The 15,592-nt window shown below is 46.8% G+C and overlaps 1 protein-coding gene across 1 annotated transcript; it reads left to right on the top strand.

Moving 5' to 3' along the window:
* The first annotated feature begins 38 nt into the window (after positions 1 to 38).
* On the top strand, positions 39 to 8,286 carry use1 (unconventional SNARE in the ER 1 homolog (S. cerevisiae)). Its single transcript, XM_029708191.1, has 8 exons — positions 39 to 376; positions 1,204 to 1,253; positions 5,099 to 5,177; positions 5,360 to 5,509; positions 5,666 to 5,681; positions 5,769 to 5,799; positions 5,939 to 6,101; positions 7,237 to 8,286. Exons 1-8 carry the CDS (start codon positions 275 to 277, stop codon positions 7,417 to 7,419), a joined length of 774 nt encoding a protein of 257 aa, XP_029564051.1. The 5' UTR covers positions 39 to 274; the 3' UTR covers positions 7,420 to 8,286.
* The last annotated feature ends 7,306 nt before the right edge of the window (positions 8,287 to 15,592 follow it).

Below are 15,592 nucleotides of genomic sequence, written 5' to 3'. Positions count from 1 at the left end.
TCGTCACTAGTTACCACAGACACAAACTCATCAACCCCGCCTATGTCTACAATTTATCCTCGTAAATCGCCATAAAAAAATATCTACAGAAAAACAAAAATTTCAATTATTTAAATATGTTAAATCCAAACCACTCTGCTAACCTTATGTCTAACCGTAACCTTAAATGTGTAATTTATTTTAACTTTAATTAATGTTTCCGATATAGATGTGGTAACTAGTGGAAACGGTACTACTTCCGCAAAATCTTTGCGACACCCTGTCATATTCAAACATGGCTTCGTCTAGGTTAGAAATCAATTTTATCCGATTATTGTCCCGCTGCGAATCTATAGCTTCGGAGAAGCGAGTGGAAACGGAATGGAGGTTGGAAAAGGTAAGACATTTAGACGTTGTAGTCGTTGACCAATGCAACCTTCTTCAAACACAGTCAATGAGAAAACGAAATGTCCTGTCAAATGATGTTGACAGTGTCTGCTAACGTTGCGTTAGCTTGTCAGTGGGTTAGCATGCTAGATAGCCACGTCGTCAGCAACTTGGAACGAGCAAGTTGGCTAACTGTACTACAACTGACTGTATTTTCTAGCAAATTAGTAGCTAATCGTAGTAGTTAACAGTATTAACTAATGCAAGCGCACATGACTTTATTTATACCATTTTATAATATACGATTAGCTATAATCTAAATACGACAGGTCAATGAATCTTGCGAAAGATATATGTAGCTAGCCATGATCATCTCACACCTTGGTTTAGTTGGCAAGCTAACGTTAGATCATTTGACAAGGTAGTGTAGCTAACTACAGTAGTTATAATTTACACTTTAACCTGCGATTTTTTTTTTAATCTGATTGTGTTCGCTAGAAGATTACATTCAGGCCTTTCCAATCAGTGATATGTTTTGATGGCATCTAGCTAACGTTACAGCTGACCCCTCCCTTCAGAAAGCCTAACTAGTTACCGTTAAGAGCGTCTGCTAAATGACTTAAATGTAAATGTTAAATGTAACAGTTACCCCCCCCCGAATAGCCTGCCTTTGTCATCGTTTGCAAAAAATATTTAGCTTACTAGTTGTTGTTTTCTGCATAGCTGCTCAAACTGTGTTCACATGCTTTTAAGAAGCTTGGAAATTTTCTCTCTAAATGCCATCCCTATTATGACTCTACCTAACTGTAGGTCTTGACTTTTGCTCTTTCCTTCTAGTATGTTGGTGCTCTTGAAGAGATGTTGGTGGCTTTGAGGAAAAGTCCAAGGTATATCTAGACCTTTTACGTATGAGTGTCAAAGTTTAAACGTAAACAGTTTACTTTATTGTCTAACAGTACAATATTGTAGTCTTCACAATACAACACAACCTTAGGTAGCTTTTGTGGGCAATGTAACATTGTTAAAACAGGGCAATGCCAGACTTTGAACTTACTTAATACTTACCTAACTAACCTCCTCTCTCTCAACTAAATCTTACATGTATTTATTGTTTCTGATTTTATATAAGGGTGATCCTTTCACCTCAATCAAGCGGTCAGATAAACTGCTATTATGATAATTCAGATATTTATGATTTAAAAAATATATATTATTGATAGGCTTGTTCTTGAAGGGAGCTGCATTTAACTTATAGTGCATTCTGAAAGTATTCAGACCCCTTGACTTTTTTTCACATTTTGTTACGTTACTGCCTTATTCTAAAATGGATTCAATTGTTTTTTCCACACTCAAGCTACACACAGTATTCAAATAATGACTAAGCAAAAACAGGTTAAGAATTTTCAGCTTATTTATAAATAAATAAAAAATGGGACACCAGAATTTGGAGTTTCTCCCATTCTTCTCTGCAGATCCTCTCTGTCAGGTTGGATGGGGAGCTTTGCTGCAGAGCTATTTTCAGGTCTTCACCAGAGCTGTTCGATCGGGTTCAAGTCTGGGTTCTGGCTGGGCAACTCAAGGACATTCAGAGACTTGTCCCAAAGGTTTTCATAAAGGATCTCTCTGTCTTGACCGTATGCTTAGGGTCGTTGTCCTGTTGGAAGATTAAACTTTGCCCCAGTCTCAGGTCCTGAGCCCTCTGGAGCAGGTTTTCATAAAGGATCTCTCTGTACTTTCCTCCATTCATCTTTCCCTCGATCCTGAGTAGTCTGCGGCTGAAAACATCCCCACAGCATGACGCTGCCACCACCATGCTTCACCATAGGGATGATGCCAGGTTCCCTCCAGATGTGACGCTTGGCATTCAGGCCAAAGAGTTCCATCTTGGTTTCATCAGACCAGAGAATCTTGTTTCTCATTGTCCGAGAGTCCTTTAGGTGGACCTTTCTGAAAGTATGGATCGCAACGTGTCAGAGTAAATGTATAATTATTTAATGAATTACTGGAATTGATTTGGCCAAGTGCAACTTTGGTCTCTGTTCAGTTTGGCAGCTGCGCGAGTGTGAGGAGATGCCCGTGTGCTTCGCGGTTTACCAGATCTTTTTTTCTGGAGTTTTTTTTGAAGATCACTCGGTGACACACGCTGCAGCTCTGTGGTTCAGCAGCAGATGATGCGCTGTCAGCCACTGACTTGTCATTCTCACTCACCGACGTCACCAAATGGACTCATGCTCGAAACAAGTTCTGATTTGAGCTCAATCGTCATGAAAAGCCAGTACATCTGAGTTTCTCTCTTTCATACAAACTTTGAGAAATAACGAGGTGCTCCCTCAATGTGTTTTGTGCGGGGAAGTGCTTAGTAATGAGTCAATCAAAACAAACAAATTCATATAACGACACATCCTGACCAAACATCCACAGCATGACGGTATACCCAGGGAGTTCTTTCAGAACGGGGCAGAATGCTTCAGGAATCAGTGCTTCCACAGTGGAAAATTAAGTCAGCTAGCAAGGCATTGTTGTCATTTTATAACAGGTGATGATAAACAGAAATAAGGGAGTATTAGCTCATAGTAGTAGATGTGAGTTTCTCTTCCAAACAATCCCCTGGCCTTGTACACAGCTAATAGCTAACGTTAGCCAAAGCAAGCTAGCTACTGATAGTGCAATCCTAAATAACAGTACAGATGAAAAATGTACATCTTGCTGTAGAAATTATTGTTAAAAACAAGTCTAGGTTGGAATCGTTGCTGTTAAAATACAAGTCGTAATTTTTATTGAAGCAAGATACTTTTTGAGGCAAACACACACAGTTCTGGGTTGCTCATCTACAGCAGGAAGTGATCTCCTGCCTAACTGAGAAAGCAGTAGATGTCCTGGTCCAGTTCAGCCCCACATACCTATGTCAATCAGGGTTCTCAACTCTGGATTACTTTAAAAAAAACAAGTACAGAAACAGTGTCAATGCTGAGCAGTGTTGTACTGTCAATCTGATCCCAGAATAGACATGCTTGTTGAAAACTTCAACCAGCCACACACCTCTCATTAGGAGAGTGTGTTTTTGTTTTCTGATCTACATGCATGTATGTTTTTCGAAATATTTGTATTTATTTAAATTGAACCTTTTAACTAGGCAAGTTAGTTAAGAACAAATTCTTATTTACAGTGACGGCCCACACCTTGCCAAACCTAGACGACGCTGGGATAATTGTGCGCCGCCCTATGGGACTCATGTCCGGATGTGATACAGCCTGGATCGATCAGTTTATTCCAGTTCAGAATAAAAACTACGATTTTCTATTTTAACAGCAACAGTTACAACCTAGACTTTCTTTTGACAATCATTTCTACAGTAGGCCTGATCATTTCTACAGTGAGATGTACAGTAGGCCTAATCATTTCTACAGTGAGATGTACAGTAGGCCTAATCATTTCTACAGTGCGATGTACAGTAGGCCTAATCATTTCTACAGTGCGATGTACAGTAGGCCTAATCATTTCTACAGTGCGATGTACAGTAGGCCTAATCATTTCTACAGTGAGATGTACTCTTACTTAGTGTTGCACTATCAAAAAGCCTGTGTGTGTTCTGTTATTCATCTGTGTGATGTGATCAATCAGTTTGTTCCAGTTCAGAATGAAAATGATTTTTGGAATTTTAACAGCAACAGTTCCAACCTAGACAGATGTGTAAGAGTTTTTAATGGGGGAAAATAAACATGAATAGCTACTTATATGGCCATTTAATTTCGTTATTATTTGTTTTTGTCTATATTGCATCTGTTGTTATGCATAAGGGCAATGAAATGTACCAATATTTATGTATAGTTGCATATGTTCCTAAACACAGAACTTCTCATTTGGGTCCCAGGCTGAAAAAGTTTAAGAACCACTGCTTTATGTGCCTTTTTACTGAGGAGTGGCTTCCGTCTGGTCACACTACCATAAAGGCCTGATTGGTGGAGTGCTGCAGAGATGGTTGTCCTTCTGGAAGATTCTCCCATCTCCACAGAGGAACTCTGGAGCTCTGTCAAAGTGACTGTTGGGTTCTTCGTCAACTCCTTGACCAAAGCTCTTCTCCCCCGATTGCTCAGTTTGTCCGGGCGGCCAACTCTAGGAAGAGTCTTGGTGGTTCCTAACTTCTTCCATCTAAGAATGATGGAGGACACTGTTCTTGGGGACATTCGATGCTGCAGACATTGTTTGGTACCCTTGACCAGATCTGTGCCTCGCCACAATCTTGTCTCGGTGCTCTACGGACAATTATTTTGACCTCATGGCTTGGTTTTTGCTCTAACATTCACTGTCAACTGTGGGACCTTATATAGACAGGTGTGTGCCTTTCCAAATCATGTCCAATCAATTGAATTTACCACAGGTGGACTCTAATCAAGTTGTAGAAACATCTCAAGGAGGATCAATGGAAACAGGATGCACCTGAGATCAATTTAGAGTCTCATAGCAAAGGGTCTGAATACTTATTTAAATAAGGTATTTAATACATTCGCAAACATTTCTCAACCTGTTTTTGCTTTGTCATTATGAGGTATTGTGTCGATTTGAGAGGAGGGGGGGCGATTTTAATCTATTTTAGAATAAGGCTGTTAAGTAACAAAATGTGGAAAGAATCAGGGAATACTTTCAGAATGATCTGTATTAGCCTAATTCATGTCCTCCTGAGGAAATCGTTGTTTTTAAATATTCATTCTTTATTTTCCATCTCTCCCTTCAGCAAACCCACAGTAGAGGTGATGACAGACTACACACGAAAGGTTGACTTCTTGAAAGGACTTCTAGAAGCAGAGAAACTGGTTAGTATAATGCACTCAAGGATTTCATTCTGATACGTAGCTAAAACAACTGATTTTTAAAATCTGTTTGAACCCATTAGCATTACAGTATACAAGTCTTTTCTTCTCACCAAAGTTTGTTTTTAATGTTTTCTTCACATGAGCTAATGATACGCTGCCTGTCCGATGTTCTTCTTTTATAGTCAGGGACAGAGAAAGCCCTGGCCAATCAGTTCCTAGCTCCTGGACGCACACCCACCATAGCCAATGAGAGGATGCCAGCCAGTAAGACAGTTCACATGCAGACCAAAGCCCGGTGCACAGGGGAGATGAGGAACGAGCTGTTAGGCACTGTAAGATAACCTCATACTGTCTATCACTGATGGATGGGTCTCAATAGTCTGTGTTTTTTACTTTGAGAATTTTACAGTTTGTTTAATAGACATGATTTGTCGTCTTTATAAAGTGCTATTTCTGCTAACTGTTTTATTGCATTTGTTTCTTTATAGGGTCTGTCGAACAAAGGTAAACATGTTTTTTTTTATATATATATTCAAATGTACAATATTATGACCATTTTAAAGTGTAATTCTTTTCTCTGTAATTAAACAGGAAATTTGGAAACAGACTTGCGAAACAGAAGGTAACATTAAAACCTAATTTCCTCTCGCTCTGCTCTAAAATGTGAAACCGGATTTACCAAATGTACGATTTCACATTTAGTCTGTTTTATACCCACAATCAAATCAATCAATAAAAGGAGTCCCTCCCCTGCTCCGCAGGGGTTTGGTGCTGGATGAAAGGCAGTCAGCAGCTGAGCTGGATGCAGTGCTACAGCACCATCACAACCTACAGGAAAAGTTGGCTGAAGACATGCTGAACCTGGCGCGCAACCTAAAGAACAACACGTTGGTGGCCCAGAACATTATCAAACAGGACAACCAGGTGTGGTAGAAGAAAAGCTCTGCTGAACAGTTTCTTTGCTGAATTACAATTCCACCCTTAGCCTCATTCTCAGGTCAGACAACAGGAAGACTCTCTCTGCACTTGTAGAGTTAGAAGAATGAGGATAATTCCCCCCGGGGTTTTAGTGCCTAACACTTAATTTATTTTTTATTTTTTTTGCCTTTATTTAACTAGGCAAGTCAGTTAAGAACAAATTCTTATTTTCAATGACGGCCTACTGAGGAACAGTGGGTTAACTGCCTTGTTCAGGGGCAGAACGACAGATTTTTACCTTGTCAGCTCGGGGATTCGATCTTGCAACCTTTCGGTTACTAGGCTCTAACCACTCGGCTACCTGCCGCCTAACACTCCTGCAGATCTCAAAGGATTGGACAGGTGTATCCAATATGGCGAGAATTTCACCAAACTTATCAGACTAACAAGTTGGAGCTATTTCCATATTACTTAAAATGTATATGAGCCTTGGAATTCAGCAAAAGCTTCTATTCTGGTTGACAGAAAAGTGTTTTGCTATCCATCCAGAAGGTGGCGGTATTACATAAGAAACATTCCAGAACTAAAGCGCTTGAATAACTTATGGGATATATGATTTAACAGCTGCTGCTATGAGGCCTGGAATTCCCCTAGTCTAAATGGAAGGAGGGTTCATTTCCAGGGTCAATCCATTTTTGGACAAAAATATGCATCACTATGCATTTCAAAGGCCAGTAAAGTCTCTTATGAAAAGTGCAAGTGTTTGGCGACAGCCCCTTAAAGTTTCACAGAAGAAGTGTTTTCTTGTCTATCCTTCAGCCACAGCAGAAATATTCATAGTATCCTGTCTCTCTGACCCAGTCTATCCTTCAGCCACAGCAGAAATATTCATAGTATCCTGTCTCTCTGACCCAGTCTATCCTTCAGCCACAGCAGAAATATTCATAGTATCCTGTCTCTCTGACCCAGTCTATCCTTCAGCCACAGCAGAAATATTCATAGTATCCTGTCTCTCTGACCCAGTCTATCCTTCAGCCACAGCAGAAATATTCATAGTATCCTGTCTCTCTGACCCAGTCTATCCTTCAGCCACAGCTGAGGATCTGATCTAATAGGTACGTTTCTCTCCTCTCTCACTCAGACCCTGACCCAGTCTATGCGGCAGGCAGACACCAACTTCGAGAAGCTGAAGGTTGAGTCGGAGCGTTTGGAGCAGCACACCAAGAAGTCGGTCAACTGGACCCTGTGGCTGATGCTCATCCTGGTCTCCTTCACTTTCATCAGTATGATCCTCTTCATCAGGATCTTCCCCAAGCTCAGATGATGATGATGCACACCTGCTGGACATACCTAGAACATAGAAGAATAACTGCTGCGCTGCTTGTACATATTCACATATAGGCCTAGGTGTGTGTGTGTGTATATATACCTTCACCGGGTTAGAAGTTGCCCAGTAAGCACAGACCTGGGATCAGCTCATCCTTCAACCAGCTTCTCCAATCCTATTAGATGGAAGAAATGTACAATTGACCTTAGATCAGTGTCTAGGGGTTAACTTCCTCCTGCTCCTTTATGGGTAACCAATATGCACACAAATATAGCTAGCGATTTAGATTTATAGATATTTATTTAGAGTGAGGGACAGTGAGACGGGCCTAGTCTTATCAGATGGAGAATGGATGTGACTAAGAGCTTTAATCTCGATCCGGGGATGTCTGTCTGGCAGCAGTACACAGTAGCATGGTCCAGTCTGTACTGCATAGATTCATTTACCATTGATTGACTGCAAACAATATCAGTAATCTCATTGGTCATCTGTTAGTTTGGAACAAGTGGAGATTTAATGCATTCTGTCCTATATAAGGAACTAAAATGTTATCATTTTGTCCTAAAAAATCAGATGAATTAACCACTTGACAAGATCTTTGGTCCTAAAAAAAAATCCCTGACATTAATGCCTTTTTCATTGTTAATTTTCAGTGTGAGTAAATTAGTGTGAATCTGCCCATTTGTTTTTGTCAGTGTTGATGTGCATGAATAGGTGACAGTAGCGGTGAGTGACAGTGATAGATTCATTATGGTGACCTGATTGTGAATATGATTGCCAACCCAATATACTTCCCAACCCATTTCTCACTCCTTTATCGCTGTGGTCTGTGTTGAACTGTGTGATTAAATGTTTTTAACTGTAGAGATTTCAGAACTTTATGTATGTGCAACTTTTTCTGTTTAGAAAGTCTGATCACTTTGCCTCATTGTAAAAAGATATGTTCAGTAGTTTGACAAGCGCCCTCTAATGCTAGAAAAGGGAAATTACAGCTGTGACCAGACCAGTCCAGTAGGTGGCAGTCTATCTCTGCATAGCAACAACTAACAACCTCTTTGACCTGGGAAGAGAGAGTCGGGCTGCCATCCAATTCTTTACCCTTCTCTTTGAAGACGGTGTGTACTCTTCACTCTGCCGTATGGATTAAAAGATAAGGGGTGAGAGATAGGAAATATGGTGGGAACTGGGAACCATGTTTAGCCCATGCCTACACCACTCCCATGCTTTTGAATCCTTACATAAGGTGTTGGTGACCAAGTGCCCTCTTCAGAGAGCAAGGTAGAGGATTCAGATTGCGCTCAATTCCAGAGAGAAGAATGGACCGTTAGGAACACAGGCCTCCTTGAATCTCAATGGTTGATCACAAAAGAAACACTGACGTTTTGTGGGCAGTGTTTTCCCCCCCCTTGTTTTATATACAGTAGACTGATCACAAAGAACCTTGAAGAAAAACCCAGAGCGGCCTACACCCACATATCCAATTGAAACCAATCATATTCAAATAGTTTAAAGTGGGGGAGAGATGACCTTGCCTGGTTGGGTGGCTGCCCAAATAAAGATGTGTCAGGGCAAACAGTAAGGTCATTCACAGGCTCTGACACAGTGTCAGTGTTTAACGCACCGGAGACTATTCTGGGGGCTGGCTGGCTGACTTGTCCAGGCTTGCTGCCCTACCCTGCCCTAGCTGCAGCAGATGGCTGTGGGGCTGTAGTATTCTGGGATCTCCTGGTGGTTATTTTTAATTCTCAGAAGAGGAGGAATGTAATGGTACCATGAGACCAAAAGAGGTATTTTCAACATGAAGACACTTGACGTCATCACGGCGGCATCCAACTGAGATCATACTGTTATGACACTGGTTCTTAAAAGTTCAGATGTTTGATTGTGTAAAGTGTTCTAGTCCCTTTCATTTACAGTGTAATAGAACTAGGTCCCTCCCTCCCCACTAGGTCCCTCCCTCCCCACTAGGTCCCTCCCTCCCCACTAGGTCCCTCCCTCCCCACTAGGTCCCTCCCTCCCCACTAGGTCCCTCCCCCCCACTAGGTCCCTCCCTCCCCACTAGGTCCCTCCCTCCCCACTAGGTCCCTCCCTCCCCACTAGGTCCCTCCCCACTAGGTCCCTCCCTCCCCACTAGGTCCCTCCCTCCCCCACTAGGTCCCTCCCTCCCCACTAGGTCCCTCCCTCCCCCACTAGGTCCCTCATCCCTCCCTTCCTTCCCCCACTAGGTCCCTCCCTCCCCACAAGGTCCCTCCCTCCCCACTAGGTCCCTCCCTCCCCCACTAGGTCCCTCCCTCCCCACTAGGTCCCTCCCTCCCCCACTAGGTCCCTCCCTCCCCACTAGGTCCCTCCCTCCCCACTAGGTCCCTCCCTCCCCACTAGGTCCCTCCCTCCCCACTAGGTCCCTCCCTCCCCACTAGGTCCCTCCCTCCCCCACTAGGTCCCTCCCTCCCCCACTAGGTCCCTCCCTCCCACACTAGGTCCCTCCCTCCCCACTAGGGCTCTCCCTCCCCCACTAGGTCCCTTCCTCCCTCCCCCTCTAGGTCCCTCCCTCCCCCACTAAGTCCCTCCCTCCCCCACTAAGTCCCTCCCTCCCCACTAGGTCCCTCCCTCCCCCACTAAGTCCCTCCCTCCCCCACTAGGTCCCTCCCTCCCCCACTAAGTCCCTCCCTCCCACACTAAGTCCCTCCCCACTAGGTCCCTCCCTCCCCCACTAAGTCCCTCCCTCCCCCACTAGGTCCCTCCCTCCCCCACTAGGTCCCTCCCTCCCCACTAGGTCCCTCCCTCCCCCACTAAGTCCCTCCCTCCCCCACTAAGTCCCTCCCTCCCCCACTAGGTCCCTCCCTCCCCACTAGGTCCCTCCCTCCCCCACTAAGTCCCTCCCTCCCCACTAGGTCCCTCCCCACTAGGTCCCTCCCTCCCCCACTAAGTCCCTCCCTCCCCCACTAGGTCCCTCCCCACTAGGTCCCTCCCTCCCCCACTAAGTCCCTCCCTCCCCCACTAAGTCCCTCCCTCCCCACTAGGTCCCTCCCCACTAGGTCCCTCCCTCCCCCACTAAGTCCCTCCCTCCCCACTAGGTCCCTCCCTCCCCCACTAAGTCCCTCCCTCCCCCACTAAGTCCCTCCCTCCCCCACTAAGTCCCTCCCTCCCCCACTAGGTCCCTCCCTCCCCACTAGGTCCCTCCCTCCCCCACTAAGGGTCTCCCCCACTAAGTCCCTCCCTCCCCACTAGGTCCCTCCCCCACTAAGTCCCTCCCTCCCCCACTAAGTCCCTCCCTCCCCCACTAAGTCCCTCCCTCCCCCACTAGGTCCCTCCCTCCCCACTAGGTCCCTCCCCCACTAAGTCCCTCCCTCCCCACTAGGTCCCTCCCTCCCCCACTAAGTCCCTCCCTCCCCCACTAGGTCCCTCCCTCCCCCACTAGGTCCCTCCCTCCCCACTAGGTCCCTCCCTCCCCCACTAAGTCCCTCCCCCACTAAGTCCCTCCCTCCCCACTAGGTCCCTCCCCACTAGGTCCCTCCCTCCCCCACTAGGTCCCTCCCTCCCCCACTAAGTCCCTCCCTCCCCACTAGGTCCCTCCCTCCCCCACTAAGTCCCTCCCTCCCCCACTAAGTCCCGCCCTCCCCCACTAGGTCCCTCCCTCCCCACTAGGTCCCTCCCCCACTAAGTCCCTCCCTCCCCACTAGGTCCCTCCCTCCCCCACTAAGTCCCTCCCTCCCCCACTAAGTCCCTCCCTCCCCCACTAGGTCCCTCCCTCCCCCACTAGGTCCCTCCCTCCCCACTAGGTCCCTCCCTCCCCCACTAAGTCCCTCCCCCACTAAGTCCCTCCCTCCCCACTAGGTCCCTCCCCCCTAGGTCCCTCCCTCCCCCCACTAAGTCCCTCCCTCCCCCACTAAGTCCCTCCCTCCCCCACTAGGTCCCTCCCTCCCCCACTAGGTTCCTCCCTCCCCACTAGGTCCCTCCCCACTAGGTCCCTCCCCCACTAGGTCCCTCCCTCCCCCACTAGGTCCCTCATCCCTCCCTTCCTTCCTTCCCCCACTAGGTCCCTCCCTCCCCCACTAGGTCCCTCCCTCCCCCACTAGGTCCCTCCCTCCCCACTAGGTCCCTCCCACCCCACTAGGTCCCTCCCCCACTAGGTCCCTCCCTCCCCCACTAGGTCCCTCATCCCTCCCTTCCTTCCTTCCCCCACTAGGTCCCTCCCTCCCCCACTAGGTCCCTCCCTCCCCCACTAAGTCCCTCCCTCCCCCACTAGGTCCCTCCCCCACTAGGTCCCTCCCTCCCCCACTAGGTCCCTCATCCCTCCCTTCCTTCCTTCCCCCACTAGGTCCCTCCCTCCCCCACTAAGTCCCTCCCTCCCCCACTAGGACCCTCCCCCACTAGGTCCCTCCCTTCCTTCCCTCCCCCACTAGGTCCCTCCCTCCCCACTAGGTCCCTCCCTCCCCACTTGGTCCCTCCCTCCCCACTAGGTCCCTCCCTCCCCCACTAGGTCCCTCCCTCCCCACTAGGTCCCTCCCTCCCCCACTAGGTCCCTCCCTCCCCACTGGGTCCCTCCCTCCCCACTAGGTCCCTCCCTCCCCCACTAGGTCCCTCCCTCCCCACTAGGTCCCTCCCTCCCCACTAGGTCTCACCTCCCCCACTAGGTCCCTCCCTCCCCCACTAGGTCCCTCATCCCTCCCTTCCTTCCTTCCCCCACTAGGTCCCTCCCTCCCCACTAGGTCTCACCTCCCCCACTAGGTGTTTCCCTCCCTCACTAGGTGCTTCCCTCCCCCACTAGGTCCCTCCCTCCCCACTAGGTCTCACCTCCCCCACTAGGTCCCTCATTCCTCCCTTCCTTCCCTCCCCCACTAGGTCCCTCCCTCCCCACTAGGTCTCACCTCCCCCACTAGGTCCCTCATCCCTCTCTTCCTTCCCTCCCCCACTAGGTCCCTCCCTCCCCACTAGGTCTCACCTCCCCCACTAGGTCCCTCATCCCTCCCTTCCCTCCCTCCCCCACTAGGTCCCTTCCTCCCTCCCAGACTAGGCCCTCCTTCACTCCCGATTTCCCGTCTGGAGACAGATTCTACAGTTGCCATAGGGATGGGCTCAAAATAAAGTGGTGAGAACTTAGTGTTCTGACAGAAACATTGTTATATAAAAGTGTCCTATTTTAATAAATAACTTGGTGAAATCGTCCTGCCTGGCCTCAGTCTGTAGTGTGTGTTTGACCTCTGTTTCCTGTCTGTGTTCGTTCAGCACCACGTCTATCCATTTCCTGCGGCTCCAGATGTTTGTTGTGGAGACTGTTAATTGGGTTGATCTTTTAACAGTTGGACTACAAGAACAAGTTGTTAAGCATCTCCCTGCCTCTTCAATGCTGTGGCTTTTGAACACCCAATCTTTTCAATATATTTCTTGGCTGGAGCTACAGTACAGCGAGTGAAGTGGAGGATTTAGGATTGCCTATGGAGTTAAAAGGCTGTGTTTTCTCCCCTCGCTTGCCACCCTGAGGGGGAGAGGGATGAGTTCTAGCTGAGCTTTAGAGTGTTGTTATTGGGTCAGTGTTGTTATTAGGTCAGGGTTGTTATTGGGTCAGTGTTGTTATTGGGTCAGTGTAGTTATTGGGTCAGTGTTGTTATTGGGTAAGTGTTGTTATTGGGTCAGGGTTGTTATTGGGTCAGTGTTGTTATTGGGTCAGGGTTGTTATTGGGTCAGTGTTGTTATTGGGTCAGTGTTGTTATTAGGTCAGTGTTGTTATTGGGTCAGGGTTGTTATTGGGTCAGTGTTGTTATTGGGTCAGTGTTGTTATTAGGTCAGTGTTGTTATTGGGTCAGGGTTGTTATTGGGTCAGTGTAGTTATTGGGTCAGTGTAGTTATTGGGTCAGTGTTGTTATTAGGTCAGGGTTGTTATTGGGTCAGTGTAGTTATTGGGTCAGGGTTGTTATTGGGTCAGTGAAGTTATTGGGTCAGTGTAGTTATTGGGTCAGTGTTGTTATTGGGTCAGGGTTGTTATTGGGTCAGTGAAGTTATTGGGTCAGTGTAGTTATTGGGTCAGTGTAAGGCTGCTGCAGCCAGGCTGGATGCCTCCTATCTACAGCTCACATAATAGAGTAGAGCATGCCTGTCACTCACACACTCCCTGTCACACAGACTCCCTGTCACTCACACACTCCCTGTCACTCACACACTCCCTGTCTCACACACACTCCCTGTCTCACACACACTCCCTGTCACACACACACTCCCTGTCACTCACACACTCCCTGTCACTCACACACTCCCTGTCTCACTAACACTCCCTGTCTCACACACACTCCCTGTCTCACTCACACTCCCTGTCTCACACACACTCCCTGTCTCACTAACACTCCCTGTCTCACACACACTCCCTGTCACACACACACTCCCTGTCTCACTAACACTCTCTGTCTCACACACACTCCCTGTCTCACACACACTCCCTGTCTCACACACACTCCCTGTCTCACTCACACTCCCTGTCTCACACACACACTGTCTCACTCACACTCCCTGTCTCACACACACTCCCTGTCACACACACACTCCCTGTCTCACACACACTCCCTGTCTCACACACACTCCCTGTCACACTCACTGTCACACGCATTATCTAAAAAAAACACACTATTTTCTCTGTTCCTATGTCGTCAGTGTAACTTCAGCTCCAGGAGACCTGCGGCTCATCTTCTCGGTGGTCTATAAAACTCTGTTTGATTGAATGACATGTTTTCACAACAGGTTTTACTCAGGTACAAATGATTGTTTTAATGAGGTAGTAACTGTAAGTCGAATATTGTCATGTCAGAGAATCGGCCATAAATTCCACATTAAGGTTTCTAACCCCTCCCCTCTCAGTTTTCAATCAATATTTTTATAACTGGAAGGAACACTTCCTTGTTTTGAAGTTCACCCTATGACATCGCTTAAAAGTACTTATTACTCCGAGCCTGGCCCCACCCCCACCCCCTGTAAGCTAGTAGACCTGCTCTGGCCTGAACCACACAAGTCTCTCTTGAAGATTCAAAGGTAATGTTAGTTTACCTGCAAGCCATCGGACCATTGGCAGTTCTACCTATGAAATGCCACCAGTAGGCAATTAGGTCTGGTAAACACATTCTGGCATTGGTACCAATCCCAATCTGTGCCCGCCCTACTGGTGCTGCTGAGGCTGGCAGGAGGAGTCATCTTTGTTTTGTTTTTTGTTTCATAGTGGTTTCTCAGCAGCTACGGTAGTCCATCGAGGACATATGAATTAAAATAAAATGTCCCTCGTTATGTCTATCGCAACTTATTTTTATCATGATAACGACGTGACGAAAGTTGTTTTGTCAAGATCAAAAGATCATCAAAAGTACCAGATGCACGATAACCACCTCATCAAGGAGCCCTGTGGCTGCGTTGGTCGCAATGCTCTCGTGGGGTATTTAAGCCCCGAACGATGCCTGACAGTCAGGCCTGTCTGCCTCGCTGCCCCCAAAACCACAGCTAATCACATGCAAAGAACGCAGCTAACTTAACTAGTTAGCTGGGTAGTCTTTTTTATTTCTATTTCTTTTTTTATTTCACCTTTATTTAACCAGGTAGGCTAGTTGAAAACAAGTCCTTTATTTAACCAGGTAGGCTAGTTGAAAACAAGTCCTTTATTTAACCAGGTAGGCTAGTTGAAAACAAGTTCTCATTTGCAACTGCGACCTGGCCAAGATAAAGCAAAGCAGTTTGACACAAATAACAACACAGTTACACATGGAATAAACAAACATACAGTCAATAATACAGTAGAAAAAGTCTATATACAGTGTGTGCAAACAAGGTGAGATAAGGGAGGTAAGGCAATAAATAGGCCATGGTGGCGAAGTAATAACAATATAGCAATTAAACACTGGAATGGTAGATGTCAGAAGATGAATGTGCAAGTAGAGATACTGTGATACACACACACACACACACACACACACACACACACACACACACACACACACACACACACACACACACACACACAACAGAGTGTCAACATGCGGGTTAAGGCCTCAACCATCCACCCTATTCCTCAGCCTGTGCGACATTGACAAGGGTCCCCTGCAATCTCGCCAGCTGACTCAGATCTGTCTTTGATAAGGCAACGTGGCTGAGAGTTCAATTTCTCGGTCCCCTGCTTTTTTCGCCTTTCGAGGTTAAA

Source organism: Salmo trutta, chromosome 22 (assembly GCF_901001165.1).
Source record: "Salmo trutta chromosome 22, fSalTru1.1, whole genome shotgun sequence".
Classification (NCBI taxonomy): domain Eukaryota; kingdom Metazoa; phylum Chordata; class Actinopteri; order Salmoniformes; family Salmonidae; genus Salmo; species Salmo trutta.
This window is presented reverse-complemented; position numbering and strand designations above follow the sequence as displayed.

Coding starts and splice junctions, on each gene's coding strand:
- use1 (XM_029708191.1), top strand. CDS start 275: ATGGCTTCGTCTAGGTTAGAAATCAATTTTATCCGATTATTGTCCCGC. Junction 377..1,203: donor CGGAATGGAGGTTGGAAAAG/GTAAGACATTTA, acceptor CTTTCCTTCTAG/TATGTTGGTGCTCTTGAAGA. Junction 5,800..5,938: donor ACAGACTTGCGAAACAGAAG/GTAACATTAAAA, acceptor CCTGCTCCGCAG/GGGTTTGGTGCTGGATGAAA.